The 18,897-nt window shown below is 39.3% G+C and overlaps 1 protein-coding gene across 2 annotated transcripts in view; it reads right to left on the bottom strand.

The window, feature by feature from the left end:
- Window positions 1–11,673: 11,673 nt before the first annotated feature.
- Window positions 11,674–18,897, bottom strand: part of Gm15093 (predicted gene 15093) — a 32,627-nt gene continuing 25,403 nt past the window's right edge. Inside the window, exon 7 of one of the 2 annotated variants that reach the window (NM_001099920.1) lies at window positions 11,674–12,312. In NM_001099920.1, the coding sequence (NP_001093390.1) occupies window positions 12,276–12,312 (37 nt within the window). In that variant the 3' untranslated portion in view covers window positions 11,674–12,275. The remainder of the gene's footprint in view (window positions 12,313–18,897) is intronic. The other variant, XM_030251159.1, reaches the window with a different exon arrangement.

The following is an 18,897-nucleotide window of genomic DNA, read 5'->3' as shown; positions in this document are numbered from 1 at the left end:
ACTTCCATGCCCATCACTGTCTTAAATGATGTGTTTAAACCCATGTTGTTATAATAATTATCTGTATGATAACTTAAAAGGTGGTGCAGAAAGTAGTCTGGTCACAACTGGCTACAGCATGTGAGCAGGGTTCCCCAAAGACATCTCACTAGTTCTAGCCAGAGATCTGATCTATGTATATCTACATCATGCACAGACCCTCAAGCCTCGCTAGAAGGGCCCCTGCCAAGTCCTCTTTACTATTCCTTCATATTCTATTTTTGTTACAACTTATGGTCCTCCAGCATCAGTACCAAGCTATAGTTAAGATAGAAAAAGAATATGATTTCTATTCTCCACATAGAGAAATAGACTTCTGAAATTCTAAGATTAGAATTACTTACTAGAAGAAGAGGGGAATGAAAGAAAGATGAAATTTCAAGACCTGTAAGTCATATAAAGTACTCAGAAATTGCTGGTTGTTTGTGAGCCTGGGGCTGAGAAAAAGAAAAAGAAAAACAAACCATACATGTAATTTTTTTGCTGATGTTTGAATAAGGCAATAGTGTGTCCTATGCTGAATTCCACACCCCTAAGCACCTTACCCCATAAAAACCCCTAGGTTTCGAGCCTCATGGCCGACATCCATTATCTCCTGTGTGGGATTCATGTTGGTCCAGAGCTCCGTAATTAAACTACCTCATGTAATTACATCAGGTCAGTCTATTCATGATTCTTTGGGTGCACGCCTAATCGGGAATTGTGGGATTTCCCCACAAGCTTCTATCAGAATATGACTCAGGGGTTCCTAGAGGAGGATAGAATGCAGACTATGGTTTTATAATTGGAAAGGGCAACTAAGCCCAAATCCGAAAGAATTTTAAGAATGTACTTCCCATTCAAATTGGAAGGAAATTATACATTTGAAGTACATGTTGTATCTACATTTTTGAAGTATTCCTGTCTGGTCATGAACTTATGCTGTAGCTTAAGAGGCCATGTAAATAACTCTTATCATCTTGACCTACCCTCATTACATTTTCTTACCTACACATATTCGAGGATATTATTAGGTTTCCAGTACATTATCCCGGGCATCAAACTCAGATTCTCATGCTTGCACGCATGCACTATGTCCCAGAACTCAGCCTAGCCAGCAGACATTTAATGTTCCAGTGGATTACATGAGCCTGGTATTGTAGTTTTAAAAAATCAGATTGTCTATTTTGAAGAGTACTCCAGGTAGGACTGTGTATATGTAAAATCCCAGCACTGTTAAAAGCAGAAGTAGGGGGCATTTCCTGTCATCCTCAACCACAATGGGTGTTTCCAGCCAGCAGGCTTTAAAGGAAACATGTTCCTAAAAACCAATCCAAACAAATGAAAATATCACATCCATGAATGAGCATCACCTGCAGATTATATCTACAATTTCATGTCTAAAACTGCAGAAACAGAAGGATTGCATTGGAGGCCAGGCTCAGTAAATACTGGATTTTAGGACAGCCTTTTGACTACAGTATTGTTTCAGGACAGGTTGGCCCTACACTATGAAGTTTCACATAAAAAATCAAGAGGTGAATAAACAAAGTAATGAATACACAAACACATGAACAAATGCAGCACAATTTCAACTGAAAGGTCATTACATTGTAATAGGATAAGTTTTCTTTGCTCTCAAACTCTCACTTTGCCCCTTCTTAGAATTGGGAACAAAACACCCATGATAGGAGTTACAGAGACAAAGTTTGGAGCTGTGATGAAAGGAAAGACCATCTAGACACTGCCACATCTGGGTATCCACCACATAATCAGCCTCCAAACGCTGACACCACTGCATACAGTAGCAAGATTTTGCCGAAAGGACCCAGATATAGCTGTCTCTTGTGAGACTATGCCGCGGCCTAGCAAACACAAAAGTGGATGCTCACAGTCAGCTATTGGATGGATCACAGGGCCCACAATGGTGGAGCTAGAGAAAGTACCCAAGGAGCTAAAGGGATCTGCAACCCTCTAGGTGGAACAACATTATGAACTAACCAGTACCCTGGAACTCTTGACTCTAGCTGCATATGTATCAAAAGATGGCCTAGTTAGCCATCACCGGAAAGAGAGGCTTATTGGACTTGCAAACTTTATATGCCCCAGTACAGGGGAAGGCCAGGGCCAAAAAGTGGGAGTGGGTGAGAAGGGTAGTGGGGGGGGGGGGCGGGGAGGGTATGGGGGACTTTTGGGACTGCATTGGAAATGTAAATGATTAAAATACCCAATAAAAATATTAAAAAAAGAAAATATCTAATAAAAAATAAATAAATAAAAATCAAAAAATAAAAAAAAATAAAAAAAGAGAGACTTTTCCTGAAAGCTCTAGAATAAAAAGAAGCAAAAACATGCAATAGGTTTAGATGGCAAAAAATAGTCAAACTCAGGGTTGAAATAATCAATCAGACACAAAGAGAACAAAACAAAAACTCAGGAAAATCAAGAGCTGGGTTATTTGTTTTTTGTTTGTAATTAATTTATTTTTTTATAAAATCAACATGATAGATAAATCCTTAATCAAACTCACTAAAAGGCACTGAAGCAGTATCCAAATTAACAAAATCAGAAATGAAATGGGAGGCATAACAACAGAAAATGAGGAAATTAAAAATTCATTCAAAAGCATGTACTTGACAAAACTGGAAAATCTGAATGAAATGGCTGGTTTTCTAGACAGATACCATGTACCAAAGTTAAATCAAGATTCAAGATTAGGTAACCCGACTAAGCTACCAAACACAGAAACACATGGAGGGACCCATAGCTCCAGCTGCATATGTAGCAGAGGATGGCCTTCTCAGGCACCAGTGGGAGGAGAGGACCTTGGTCCTGTGAATAGATCCTCCATTATAGGGTAATTTTAGGTCAGGGAGTTAGGAGTGGGTGTAGGAACACCCTCATAGAAGTAGGGACAGGGAGGATGGGATAGGGGGTTTCCGGAAAGGGGGGGCACTGAAAGGGGATAACATTTGAAATGTAAATAAAGAAAATATTCTATAATAAAAAGGGTTAGTTAAACCATCTAAACAGTTCCATAATTCCCCAAGGAAATAGAAGCAGTCATTAATAACCTCCCAACCAATAAAAGCCCAGGGCCAGATGGTTTTAGTAGAGAATTCTATAAGACTTTAGCGAAGAGCTCAATGAAATCTTGTTTCTTTTGATTTGCATTTCCCTGATGCTTAATTATGTTGACCATTTTTTCAGGTGCTCTCAGTCCTTCGGTATTCCTCAGTTGAGAATTCTTTGTTTAGCTCTGTACCCCATTTTTAAATGGGGTTATGTGATTTTCTGGAGTCCAGCTTCACAAAAGAGGTCACTTGATATGCACTCAGGAATTGTACAGACTAGTGATTGTTACTCTGTTCTGGGTCTCTGCAGTGGAGTTGGAATGTTCCAGAGAACATCCACTCCTTCATCATGGGTTGTAGAGGGAGAATATATGTGCAGCTCAGTTGAGCAGTGTCCAACTGAGCTGTAGAGTGTGAGCAGTGGAGAAACTTATTGATGTACATGGTACCACTTGTCATTGAAGCTACTCTCTATTGCTCTAAATGGGAAGTCAGGCAGGTCCACTCTTGACGCCTACCACAGACTGAGACTGACACTGGAAAAAACAGTATCTTCATAGTTTGGCTCAAATTTAGGGAGTAAAGATTATCTCAATTTTCTTTTGTCTCTAGCACCTTTAGGGTGTATAGAAAAGACAACAAGATTTGGGGAAATGGCTCAATTGGCCAAGTACTTGCCAGTAAGTGTAAGGATCCAAGTTGCACCCAGGGCCCCATTAAGATAAGCCATGATCTGTGGCTGTAAGCCTGAAGAGCCCAGGTCCTTTATGGCAGAGGGGTTTTCCATCTTATCTTTTTCCTCCACCCCAACTCCTGCCTTGGAAATATGTTTTTTTTTTGTTTGTTTGTTTGTTTGTTTGTTTGTTTGTTTTTGTTTTTTCTTGATCAGCCATTCTAGCTTTTTCTGCAATTTGAAGTCTGTAATCGATTACTTGAGGACAGAAGATCCTCAAAATCCTCTGGACGTTCTTCTGAACGTTGCTATCATCTAATATCAGTAGTGTCTAATTTCAAATGCTTGATGTGTGTGTGGAGAGATGGCTGACAAATCTGAAGCTTGGTGGTAGATGGGAGAACTTACCTATGTATGATGTGTGAGTCATGTGTTCAGTCACCAGCACCTTTGGTGGGACACACAGGTGTAGCTTTAAAATGTTTGTGGAGTTTCCACTCCACAGGGAGCAGACAGCTAAGCTCAGTAAGAAGATGACATTTCCAAATACAGTTGTATTGCAGATGACACTGCTCCTTCACAGGACGACTTATAATATTCACCTGGTATGTCATTTGATGTAGCTTGCCTTCAGTAAAGGCAATGTAGTCTTTGGAAGAGCAAAGTGGGCTCAGATAAACAATATTGAGGTTCAAAAACAAGTTTTCAAGTACATGTGTTTTTCTTCAGAGCTGGGACCGAATCGAAGACCTCACTGATGGGTAGCAAGCACTCTGCCATCTTACAATATTAGTAACAACAAAAATCAAGCAACATGCACCGCCCCCAGACTCTATTATAATTATCTTAAAAAGCAGTTCATCTAAGTTAGGGCCAGGCTAATTTTTTTTTTTTTTTTTGGACGTTGAATGCTGCCTTCTGCTGGCTGTCATGGAGGAGGGCAACCTTTCAGACACAACGAAACCAAACACCCACACAGCCTCAGAGGTGAAAGCCAGATTCAACATAATTTTACCCATAAAAATGATTGCTCCTTTTACAATGTAAGTAAAATATGATTCTTTTAAAATGTGTAAAATATAGAAAAAGTGAATATGGAAAAGTATAAATTTCCTATCACCTTAGCCCAACACTTTGGTGATTTTTGTGTTTGCCCATTCCCCTCTTTCATGTTCCCTTTTCCCCTGTGTGTGTGTGTGTGTGTGTGTGTGTGTGTGTGAGTGTGTGTGTGTATGTATTGTTAGCTTATTTGTTTATTTTGATTTAGAGCTTTGTATATAGCTGAGGCTGACCTTGAAACTGACCTTTCCCTGTCTCTGCTTCAGAGTACTGGGTTAACAGGGGGACATTACCACTACCAGCCACCCAGTCTGTAATGTGTATATTGATTCATGTATTGGATTGAAACATGTTTTCCTTTATCCAAGGCTGCCTTAGACCTTTCTAGTTAGCCTTGAACTTCTGACCCTAGAGGTTCTACTTTGAGAATGCTGGGATTTCAGGGGTGTGCCACCATATCCAGTTTACCCAGGCTCACCCATGTGGGCATCCAAGCAATTTAACTCAAATTTGAATCTCCAAACTTTACCTGTTACTCCCATTTTGAGGTGCTGTGCATGAAATTCAGTGGCACAGCATGCTGAGCAAGCACCTTGCCATTGAGCTCCAGCCTCTCTCTCTTGTTTCTATCATACAATATTTGGATTTGTATTCCAAACTCTGTTTTTATGCGAGCATTAGTTGCATTTAACAAACAGTTATTGAAAATTTTCTATATGCTAAGCATTTTATTATGCAACAGGTATAAAACAATGGAAGGCTGGAGATGTGACTCATTTGGTGATGTTAGAGCCCTTTGCCTAGAGGGCACTGGACCCCTTATTAGATTTCCAACCATAAAAATCAAAAATAAGGATGCAGGGATGGTTCAACAGAGGAAAATTTATCAAAGTAACCCACTATATAAACAAACTTAAAAAATCGCATGATCATCTCAGTAGATGCTTACAAGGTACTTCATTCTTAAGCCCAGCATTTTTTCTAGATTTTAGGACCAAACCCCTAACTTTTCTTGCTGATCATGGTATCACATAGCTGTAAGCACTCATGAGGTAGAGGAAGGTGGATTGCCCCAAGTTTCTGATCTCATAGCACGTTTGAAGCCCAGCAGACACACATAGGGAAAAAATGCCTATCAAAGCAAAAGCAAACTCCACTGTGAATGTAGAAATGAGCAGAAGAGCACTTGACACCTTAGCTCACAACTTCCTGCAACTCCAGCTCGAAGGAACTCAACACTCCTCTGTGGCCTCTGTGGCTTTCTGTACCCACATTCTCATATCCACATGCACAAACATAATTCCAAATAAAACCATTCTTTTTCATAGGAATTCAAAGCATTGAGAGAGAGGAAGGACACAGAGCCCCACATAGACTATAACTTCAACCATCTCAGTCAGAAATCTCAGTTGCTAATCATAATCATTACAGTGTATCACCTGAGAGATTAGGGGTTTTTTTTTTTTTTAAATGTGGGTTTCTGGGTCCTGTAATTGGAGTCTCTTATTCAAGAGTTATTAAGTGATGCCTGGGATTTTGCAAGTTCCCAGTTGATGCTGCTCTGAGGATCAACCTTGAAACATTAGGTCCAGGTGAGAGAAGCATAGTGAATCAAGTCACTGTTTCTTTGTTCACATTCTAACAAATGGAAGAAAGCTTGGCTCTTTGAAGTGCTTAACACTATAATTTATATTCCCTTGCTTCTGTTATTCAAGGCAAATAAGGAGTGACTTGTGAGTGATGTGGCTGAGGTTTAATCACTCATGGCAAGCAATTCTGCATTCTCAGTCTGTTTACATATGAGAAAATATACACTTTTTAGAAGTAGAGCAGTTTGTTAAACAGTTCAGTCTTCCAGTGCTGCAATTTATTATACTATATAGCATTCTACAGGTGTACCATTTGGTCTAGTTCTCTTCTAGAAAATTACCATATAGAATGAGCTAAGCATATATTGTAAATATATACTACATGGAACTTCTCTATGAACATAATTTAGCAAAATCTCTCTGGAAACTGCTTAGCAGTCCAGCAATGGGAAAGTGCATACATACAATGGAGAAATTGATTGTGACCAGAAAAGAAGGGTGAAAGTAGAGACATCAAGTAAGAGGTATTGTTCTTCTCATCCTTCCTCACTGCTCCCACATCCTGTGAGGCCACAAGGCTCACAAGTTGTGCACTGTACATGGGCGTGTCATTGGGAACAGATTGTAAATTTGTGGCACCCATTTTCTTGCTCAGTGATGCCACTCATGTTTGATGCTCTCTTGCCCCAGGAACAGATTTTATTTGTGGGAAATAGATGCATTGTAATGTGGATCCAAGTACTCTAGGGACCAAAATATAAGAGAACATTATGCCACAAAACTGGAAGAGCTGTACAGATTGCAGATACCAACTATAACCTTACTAGAGAAAATGGAGTCAGTACCAGGCTGGTGTCTGCCAAACTGCTGGAACATAGACATAGGGCAATAGCTATGACATAGTTAAGGAAAAGTTCCCATTACTTCTGGGTTTGCTTAAACACTTAGTTTTATTATCTTTGAATTATGGTTTAAATTCCAAATATGTTAATCCCCTCCCTTTCATAACAGAGCAAACATTTTTGTTTTATAAGTCAGAATGGTAAAGGACAGCTTTTGAAGATGTGTTTTGTGGATGGCTGTTGGATGTCATGATGCAGGTCAACAAGCTTGAGCCATAGCTCCTCCATCTGTAAGCCAGAAATTGCCCAGAAAGGACTCTTTGCCTGCATCCCAAAGATACTATCTTGTCTGAATCCTGGTCTAAAATTTTGATGTTTCCCAGATATGATACTCAAGGTGAGAGAGGATGGAGATTTGAGGCACTTGGTAGATTGTTTTCCTATCACACATAAACCCTGGTTGGATCCCCAGAGTTGCAAAACTGGGTGTGATCTTGTGGACCTGTAATCACAACTCGAGTGGGAGGTAGATGCAAGAGCATCAGAAGGCTCGGTGGGTAAAAGTAATTGGCAGTACAAACTGACATTCTGAGAAGCTGTATTTGATCCCCAAGAGCCTACATTGAAAGGAGAGAACCTGAGCCAGGCATGCCCATGCACCCTCACTCACACTCATCATCTACAACATACAAAAGTATGACAGTATTTTTGAACAGTGAGACGGTGCCAGTGAGATGGCTCGGACTTAAAAGAACTTGCCATGCAAACCTGAAGACTTGAAATCAGTCTTCCAGAGGTCCTGTGCTCAATTCCCAGAGTTCAATTCCCAGCAAACACATGGTGGCTCACAACCATCTGTAATGGAATCCAATGCACTCTTCTGTTGTGTCTGAAGACAATAGTGTACTCATATACATAAAGTAAATAACCTTTAAAAAAACTCAATCTTCAGATACCAACTATGGTGGTAGATTAACTGGGTCAGCCAAGCTGTCTTTTGATTTCCACATGTGAGTCCCAGTGGCATTTATACTCTTGAGAATATGTAATCACACACACAAATAATACAATTTTAACAATTTTATAATTGAAAAAAAACCCTTCAGTTTGAAATCTTTGTATTTTGCAGGAGAATGTCCGAAGGACTACATGCATTATTCAATTATCAGTATTAATACAGAAAAGTACCTTATTTCTATTATTCATAATTTAGCAGGCACATGAAGAATAGTTTCCATTATTTAAAAAAGGGCCACTATAAATGTAAGATAGATGCCATACTCTGCATTTTATTTCTTTTTCTTGTTCCTCTTGAATATGAAGGCACTATCAACATTTTTTCCCAGATAATTCCTTGTCATGAAAGATTCTCCTGCACTCAATCATGTTTTAGTATCAGCTCTACAGTCATATTTTAAGCACAACATCATATACCAAATTAGAACAAGGTGCAATATCAATATTGGACTGCTATGATTTATATATTGCCTTTTGGTAGCTTTCTTATTGTGGTCTAGCGAGTTTTTGATTTATTAATTTATTATTAATTTTCTAATTAATATTAATATCGACATAAACAGTAAAGGCAGCTGGTTTCTTTGCCACTTTCACTTAGCATAGAAGTTTCAATTAATCTTAGAGAGTGAGAACATTTTTCAACTCTTAGGAATGTATTGGTAAGTGAAGTTTGCCAATAAGTCACACTATGAGTGGAACGTCTCACTACAGTTGTTGTAGCACTGTGCAGAATTATCTTAAGATTTTTTTTAATAGGAACAAATTTGTAATTTTTCTATCATGAGGTTCAACAATGCAATGGCCATATGTGGGTATGTATATTTTTCCATTTTATGCCTTTTCAAATTTCTCCAATGACGATGTATTAATTTTGTACCAGAAGAAATATTTTTGGGCTGAAGATGCAGCTCATTTGGAAGAGGGCTTATTTGGCATACACAAAGACTGTAGCACCTATAACCTCAGCACTTGGAAGATGGAGGCAGGAAGCCCAAAAGTTCAAAGTTATCCTTGGTGTCATAGCAAGCAGGAGGCCAGCCTGGAATACATGAGCCCCACGAAAGGATGGACTATCCAGAGAGTGCCCCACCCGGGTATCCATCTCATAATCAGCCACCAGACCCAGACACTATTACATATGCCAGCAAGATTTTGCTGAAGGGTCCCTGATATAGCTGTCTCCTATGAGGCTATGCAATTGCCTGGCAAATATACAGAAGTGGATGCTCACAGTCATCTATAGGATGGAACACAGGGTCCCCAAAGGAGGAGATAGAGAAGGTACACATTGAACTGAAGGGGTCTGCAAACATATAGGTGTAAGAACAGTATGAACTTAACAGTACCCCAGAGCTCGTGTCTCTAGCTGCATATGTAGCAGATGGCCTAGTAGGCCATCATTGGGAAGAGAGGCCCCTAGGTCTTGGAAACTTTATATACCCCAGTACAGGGGAACACCAGGGTCAAGATGTGGGAGTTGGTGGGTAGGGAAGCAGGGTGGGGGAGGGTGTAGGGAACTGTCTGGATAGCATTTGAAATGTAAATAAAGAAAATATTTAATAAAATAAACAAAACAGAAAGAAAGAAAGAAAGAAAGAAAGAAAGAAAGAAAGAAAGAAAGAAAGAAGGAAGGAAGGAAGGAAGGAAGGAAGGAAGGAAGGAAGGAAGGAAGGAAGAAAGAAAGAAAGAAAGAAAGAAAGAAAGAAAGAAAGAAAGAAAGAAAGAAAGAAAGAAAGAAGGAAAGAAAGGCAATAACCCTATGTTACTCCCTTTTTCAAGAGCTGAACAAATAAAAGGGAACACAATGACAGAAAAAAAAAATTAGAAAATACATACAAATCTTTCACAATTCATAATATTTTTTAAAGGGAGAATACACATTTGCTCTCAAAGTAATTGGCCATATAAATGATATTAGGGCAGGGCAGGGCAAGCCAGAGCCAAGCACATCTACATTCCGTGGATCTTGGAGGCTGAGGCAGGATAACCAAAAACTTGAGGACTGCCTCAATGATCGCTACATTTTTCAGTCCAATAATATAAATAATTTTAAGCCATTGTTAATTTTGTTAAGGAAACAGTGCGAAAGTATAGACTTGAATTGTTCTCATGTCACTACACTGTATCTAATTATCCTCAGAGAAGCCACTCAATGTGAGGACAAGACTTCCTTTGTTATTCTTAAAAGTACTGGATCCTTATTTATATTCATGTCACTGTGCTTAAAAAAAAAAAGAAAAAGAAAAAGAAAAAAAAAAAACAGAAAAAGCTGCACTTGGTGCTGCATGCCCTTAATCCCAGCACTTGGGAGGCAGAGGCAGGTGGATTTCTGAGTTCAAGACCAGCCTGGTCTATAGAGTGAGTTTCAGGACAGCCACAGCCATTCAGAGAAACTCTGTCTCGAAACAAACAAACAAACAAACAAACAAAAACAAACAAACAAACAACCGGATAAAAGCAACTTATGGAAGAAAGAAAGGGGTATTGTAGTTCACTTTTAAGGTTACAGAGTGTCAGGGTTATGAAATCAGAGCAATGGGAACTTGGGACAGGCATGAAAGCTTGTATTCATGCACTTTATCCTTTTCACACAGTAAAATCACAGCCCAGGGAATGATGTCACCCATACTGAGTGGCTCTTCCTACCTTAATGGACATACACAAGACCATCCTCGAGAAGCATATATGCTCTCCTAATTTACTCTAGAGCTCATCAATAACTGAAATGAACCATCATACACACCTTCAAAAGAAATAAAATTACAGTGTCACTATTTGGAATGTATAGCTGGGAGCTGAGGTCCAAAACTTATTTTGATGATTCATCCATGGCAAGATTATTATTACTTACTCCAAATATTCATAGTCAGGAAAAAAATGGCATTTGTATTTAAATGTTATTTGAGCTGGAGAGAGAGCACAATAGTAAAGAATTACCTGCCATGCTTAAGGCCCTGGTTCTTTATAAATTTTATTTATTTTTTTTTTTAATTTTTTAATTATATATTTTCTTCATTTACATTTCAAATGCTATTAGCTCATTGGTAGAGTGCTTTTCTAGCAAGAGCAAGGTCCTGGGTTCAGTCCTCAGCTCTGGGGAAAAAAAGACAAAATAACAAAAAGATCCCCCAAAAAAGGTAAATTACATTTTCTTTAGTGTTTATGTTGTGTGCACATATGTGTGTGTGTGTGTGTGTGTGTGTGTGTGTCTGTGTGTGTGTGTGTGTGTGTACATGAAGGATGTTAGAGGAAAATTTGTAGGAAAGAGTTCTAAGATTTGGGCAGGCTTGGTGTCAGCAGTGTTATCTCACTGACCCTAAGGCCTGCCTGGGCTCCAGTCATAGAACTGAAACAAACAAACAAACAAACAAACAAACAAACAAACAAACACAAAAAAGAAATAACAATGTTCACAACTCTTTATTGAATTTCATGTGTTTGCAAATCCAACAATAAAAAAGTTACATGTAGAATTCTGACAAAAGTAAGAAAAAATTAAGTTGCCTTTCATGTTACAGTAAAATGGAAAAGAAAAAAAAAGCTTACTAGTGTAATACTCATACAGTTGAAGTCATTCACATGGATTGCTTTTGTGCATAAAACCTTCTTATCACTTGTATGGGTTCCAGAGCTTAAGGATTATGGTAAATTACACAGTTTCTCTAACATTGAAAAAAAAAATCCCATGTATTCTGAAAATAGCTGATTTCTTAAAACAACCCCATTGAAACCAGCATTCATCTTGCTCATCTCCTTGTTCTTTTATGCAAACAGTACTAAACACTTTTTCTTCAAATAGCTTAGTATGAACAGAATCCTGACATTTAATCCTAAGAAAGTACATTAACAAGAACAGTCCAAACTCGAACATTATATGAATGTACGTATGCTCTCAAGTGTGGTTCAGTGCAATTAGCTAGCTGCCAACGCCCGAAGGAAAAGGCAGTTTAGTCTTCAGGTCTTCTCATTCTATTATTGCTCATCCTGGCTTCTCGAAGATTCCTTAGTATAGTGTATCTAGCATGGAGCGACAGGTTAGTCTGTGAAAGAGAGAAAAATTCTTTAAGTTGGGGAGCTTAACAATTTAGCAAAAACTCCTGAAATTTGATTATTAAATATAGACTAGAGAGCACAGTGTAGCCCACAATGAAATCCAGTACTTGGAGTTGGAGGCAGGAGGGCCAGGTATTCAGTCATCCTTGCTACAATACTGAATTAGATAGAGGTCAGCCTGGGCTACCTGTGACTCAAAATTCTAAAAAAGAAAAGAAAAGAAAAAAGAACAATGAACAAAGGAAGCAATTGAGCAGGCAAGGAGGCAGGCAGGCCTGTTGTTATTCACCTATAAATGCAGGTAATGGAAGTTTGAAATCTGATTGGGCTAAAAAGGGTGTTCAAGGTACCAGAAAAAGACAAAAGGAGCATACTGAGATGGTTTGAGAAGATTCTGAGCGGGGCTGATGCCTGTTTAAGTTTGGAGAATGTACACCAGCTCTCCTTGAGACTCCAGAATCACCGGTGGTTTGCCTGGTCCTTGGTCTACCCCTGAGGTCACTATGTACTTCACCCACAATAAACAGCAAAATCCTAGACCTTTAATGGAAGAACATATTACTACAAAGACCAAGCAGTGGTATCTTTCACTGTAGAACAAATGGCAGGCTTAATTCTACATGCTCAAATTAAAATGACTGCCCTATATTCAGGATTTACAATCTATTATGTGAGAGCAATCCTAGATACCAATGTCTTCCTATTGGTCTTACTGTACAGCTGAGGAGAGTACCTCTAAGGCTGCCTTTAGTCATACTTCATTCCAGCTTCATCTTATATACATGACCACAAAGCCAAGGTTTTTCCTCATCATTCAGACATTCCCTTTTCATCTTAAAACCCAAGTTAGAAAGGGTTAGCATTGTTGTGAGATTGAGGTAGTTTGTATGTTTTCTGTTTTCCACTTATGAAACACACACACACACACACACACACACACACACACGTACACACACTTTATTTTTTTCTGTTTTAATAAGAAAGAGCATTTATATAAGAGTTTAAGATGTCCTTGGTCTCATGATTCTCTGCACTAGTCTGCCTTACTTATGTGTTACGTACGTCTTCCCCTAATATAATCAGAATCCTGATGGATTAGTATACTTTTCTTATGTCAGCTCATTGCTCAATGAAGAATGTTAGAAAGTTCTTTTAATTTCAATCCCTTTTAAAAGTCTTTTGCCATGTATTAATTTGCTTCTTTGCTCTAGTACATAGTCTACTAAACATGCTTGCTTTCTTTTGTGAGAATCACTCTAAGCCTGTATGCGGCTGAGCATTTAAGTATAAAGGATTATGGGCTAAATTTGTGTTTCAACAGAGGTTTGTTTGAAAATCAGTCTGGAGAGGGGGCTCAGCAGGTAGTTACCTGAGGTTATTTCCAGGCGCTTACATTAGGTAGCTCACATGTGGCTGCAGCTGCAGTTCCAGGGATCAGGAAGACATGTGGACATGCACATGCACACATCCATGCTCACAGTGTGAGAGGGAGGATGATAGTGTAGACAGATGGATAGACAGGTAGCTGGATATATAGACAGACATACTGACTGACTGAGAAAGAAACAGAAACAGACTCAGAGACAGATGCACAAAGACAGAGAGGCAGACAAAGATAATTATAAACACACGTAAAAGAGGTTGGCTTATTTTCCTAACATTTTTGTCCCTCACAAAGGCAGAGAATGGGAAAAGATTCCATGTGTATTAAGGGGGTCTCATGTTTCCTATATGTAAAAGATAACATTATTGATTTCAAGTTGACCTAAAATGAACATGGCTTCTTTAATATCTAATGAGCAAGCAATTCTGCCATTTCATCATAAGTACCCGGTCAGTCTGCACTACAACATCGAAGTTTAGTCTCACTCTTTTTGGGTGACATGTTAGAGTCTTAATTGTGGTGTATGTACCATCAACAAATTCAGCATCAACTTCAGGTCTCCAGCAACTGTCAATTAAGGCACAATAATTAGTAAGTCGCTATAGTGGCCTCCTATCAGATAAGCAACTTTGGGGCCTTCAACTTTGTGTCTGAAGGTCTCAGACACAAAGAGGTCTAAAAGGAGAAGGTGCAGTCAATTAATATCTATGCTCCCTGTAGAACCCATATTCTGAGTCATGGAGTATGTCTGCAGGCTTTTCCCTGCTGTTGAGAAAACTCAGGCCTCTAATGCATTGTGTGCTTTACCACTGAATTATACTCCTATCGCTAGGTATTGTAATCAATTTACTTTACATCTTTAGGTGAGTTTTCACCTGTTAGACAGGAATCCAGTTCTACTCCTTTTTAAGTGTAGTATATTTTGGAACAAAAGTAATCTAAACTTCCATAGGATGAAAATGGATTTGTGAGTGTCTTGGACTAGGATGCAGAGAACATGGGGCAAGAAAGGTCTGCATGAAGAGTGTCTCAGTAGGAGCATGGCATTTTGGAGGCAAACAGTGAAAATGTTCAAAAATTACATCAGGATGAAGACTGCACACCTCATAATCTACTAAAAGCCACAGAATTGTGTAGTCTAACTACATAATATAAAAATTGTAGCTTAGTAAAATTCATCAAAGCTGTGCCTTATAATTTTACTTCTTGGTAGGTAGAGGCAGTGTCTTAGTCAGAGTTTCTATTCCTGCATAAACATCATGAACAAGAAGCAAGCTGGGGTGAAAAAGGTTTATTTGGCTTACACTTCCATACTGCTGTTCATCACCAAGGAAGTCAGGACTGGATCTCAAGCAGGTCAGGAAGCAGAATCTGATGCAGAGGCCATGGAGAAATATTCTTTACTGGCTTGCCTCCTCTGGCTTGCTCAGGCTGCTCTCTTATAGAACCCAAGACTACCAGCCCATAAATTGTCCCACCCAAAATGGGCCTTTCCCCCTTGATCACTAATTGAGAAAATGCCTTACAGTTGGATCTCATGGAGGCATTTCCTCAACTGAAGCTCCTTTCTCTGTGATAACTCCAGCTGTGTCAACTTAACACAACACTAGCCAGTACAGTCAGATTGATCAGGAGCTCATGAATATCCTTGGAAACAGTGTTTGAGGACAGCCTTGTCTATGAAACCCTCTCAAAAAAAAGAACAAAAATAACAACAACAACAACAACAACAAAACACCAACCAACCAACCAACCAACCAAACAAACAAACAAACAAACAAACCAAACAACAAAGCAGTTGCTTGCTGTTATGTACAACTATACCTAACTACTTTTCTGAGTCCTAACTTCAAAACTGTTAACGTTTCCTTTCCTCATTTATATTACTTTTTAAATAGTGCTTAAACTCCTAAGCCTGTTCAGACAGTCTGGCCACTCTTATTCTTTCTCCGCATACTTCCCCACACAGCTGATGAGTATGTAGGCTTTCTTGGACCCTATGTTAAAAGTCAGGAGGACTTCCTTTCTTTTGCTTCTCCATCTCCCTCCTCCTGGCAGCTGCTGATTTTTGCAACTCATCTGCCCTGTCTCTATGTCATTTTTCTAACTCATAAAATGATTCTCAAAGTTAAGCAAAAAGGAAGAAAATTACAAAAATGTTAGCTGGAGTGTTGAGAGTGCAGAGAAGTGGTAGAGCACTTGCTAGCTTGAGTGAAACCGGAGTCCCATTCTTAGCATCATAAATACTCCAATGAACATGGGACCAAAAATTGAAAGTAGGATCACATATCTAGAATCCCCTAAACCTGGAGATTGATGCAGAAGGATTTGCATTTAAGGGCAGTCTGATTAGATAGAAGGTTGAAGCCATCCTATAATATCACGACCTTGAGGTCTCTCACCCAATAAAAAGACAATGGAAAAAAATGTGGTTAGCACATACCAAGAATCCCTCAAACCAAGATTTGGGGCAGGAGGATCTTGACTTTAAAGGTAGCCTGGTTATACAGGAATTAGTACAAAAGCCAGTCCGGCTTCCTTTGATATTTGTTGCAAAAGGCCTCAGGTATGGCTGCTAGTGGGTCTGGTTTATGCTTTGTTGTAATAGGGCTTCATGTCAGTAATCAGTATAGAAAAAAATTGAGACATTGTCTCATGTATCCAAGGCTGGAATTAATATCACTATATACATGAAGATGGCTTTGAACTTTGGATACTATTGCCTCTACCTCCTGAGTCTTGTGGTTGCAGACATAGACCAGTAAACCTGCTATTATGCATTTCTGGGTAACGAACCAAGGGAAACATACATGTTAGACATTAAAAAACTGGACTATTTCCCAGTCTAAGAAGGAAGATTTTACTGGGGAGGTAAATTAATCCCGGGGAAAAGTTTTATCATATACAGTCTCACTTTGCCATGAAACAACAAATGTCCAAAGGCTGTGTTGCCTTTGGGATAGTTATTTTAGTTGTTATAGTCAGTAGTTCTGCATGACCAAGTTACTTTCTGTATTGTTATAAATACTGTTACTTTTAGGCCTTGAGTGGACTAAACAGTGTTTGAGGAGAGGATGAAAGTTCGATGTTAGTTCAATGTTAGTAATATTTATAAATTAGATCAATATTACATTCCTTCCTCCCCTTCCTTTACCTCTCCCTCCATCCTTGCCTCCCTCCCTTCCTTTTGCAGTGCTAGTCATGGAACTCAGCACTAAAAGATTCTACACAGGCACTCTACTGACTACTTTCATATTAGTTTCCTTATAAAAAATTTCCCTCCCTCCCTCCCTCCCTCCCTCCCTCCCTCCCTCCCTCCTTCCTTCCTTCCTTCCTTCCTCAATATACCACCAAGCTGTAGTGGTAGTACATGCCTTTAACCCAAGCACATGGGAGGTAGAGACAGGCATATCTTTGAATTCATAGCCAGGCTGGCCTACAGAGTGAATTCTAGGACAGTCAAGCCTACATAGAGAAACCCTGCCTCAAAACTAAATAAAAGAAAACAAAACAACAAACCAAAGAAAAAACCCACCGAACCCTTCCCCCAAATCAAAAGCCAAAGGAAAACAATACAACAATATATTCCTGGGTTAGCCTAATGCAATCTATAGGACAAAGATAGAAGTGGAAGCCAGGAAGGACAGTAAGAAGGTTGCAATTTCAGAAGAAATATGTCTTAGTTTTGTTGAAGACAGAACTGGTCTCTTACAGGAGGGAGAGAGAGGTAGTTCAGGTTTTGGTTTTAAAAGAATGGACTCTGACAAGCAGCAAGATTCTGCCAAGAGCTAGAATGATCTAGGAAGTAGATACTTCCCCATAACCTTCTAGCAAGAGGGAACTCAGGGCAAAACTACAATTTCAGGCATGTGTGTCTCTAGCAGACAGCAGCCAACAAACCTGGACATGCAACCTACCAAGCTGGGAGATGATGGATGGGTCCTGTACTAAAGTGTTAAGTGAGGTAATGGTAGATGCCAGGCAGGCATGTTTTGCGGCATACTCCTCATGTGTGGGGGTGGTGAGAGGGCTACTAATGTTTTATCTCGTTAAATAACTCGAGCTTTCAAATCTGGTTGTTGAGCTACTGGTTGAGCTTAAGCCTTTAGAGAAATTTTTAGTCTGTGACTCATTTACTTCAGTTGACCCTGGGAACATTTTTTTTTATATTGTACTAAATTCTCCACCTAGCGACATTTTGACAGCATTTTCATTTTGTGTTTTAACATATGATACATCATGATCTTTGATTGAGCATGTTTTCTAATATGCTAGGCTCTTAAAACCGCAGGTCTGAGAATGTTTTTTCTGGAGACCAAGAACATCAGAAGAGATTTATATTTCCTGGTTTCTTAGTATCTCTTAGTCCTGCCTAGAAGCTCTGCAGGAAGAAGTGACTTGAGACTGTGAGGATGTGCCAGACACCTCATATTGGGTGCCCTACTGGACTTACAGTTGTATTTCCCTACTTATGCCTCACACCATCTTTTGTCCTAAGTTCTTAAACTAGTCCCCAGACTACCATTTCAATGGTCCTGTGTCGCTGGATGCACACCCTTCCTCTATAGGAACCATGCATTCTTCTAAGCTGGCCACAATAAAATGCTTCATTCTAACCCTCCCCTGCCACCCCAAGGCCCAGGAATTTCATTTTTCAAATCTGCAAGACAAGATCTAGAAATCACCTGTCTTTGGAGGATACTGAGTTTTCTTACCTGTCTAAAGCTGAGTTCACCAAGAACTGAGAAAGGCTGCACTCCCAAAGACACGACAAACATTTCCTCTATAACTTACCTGTCTGAAAAATCAACCCCTTTCCACTCTTGCTCCCTGGTTGTGATTATCCTTTTCCTACTCACCAAGACTAAATCCACTGTCTACAGCTATAGAAACTGTTTAAGCAACAAAATATACTGAGCATTCTAGTACTGTAAGAATCATACCTTCTCTGTAATTGTAGGTGTGGAAAGGCAATATGGACAGTAAAATACCCATATATATTTGTAGAAACACAAACTGTGTTTGAATATATCTTCAAGCTTTTATTGATTGTATGATTTGGGTGAAGTTAAAAGCCAAAACAACACAAAAGAAAACACCCCCTTCCTCGGCTGGAGTAGAGTTCATGCACAGTTCCGTGATATATCTTTTCACTCAGTGTGTGCACGTGATGCTACAATTCGTTCCC

The sequence above is a fragment of the Mus musculus genome, chromosome X, assembly GCF_000001635.26.
Source record: "Mus musculus strain C57BL/6J chromosome X, GRCm38.p6 C57BL/6J".
Taxonomy (NCBI): Eukaryota; Metazoa; Chordata; class Mammalia; order Rodentia; family Muridae; genus Mus; species Mus musculus.
This window is presented reverse-complemented; position numbering and strand designations above follow the sequence as displayed.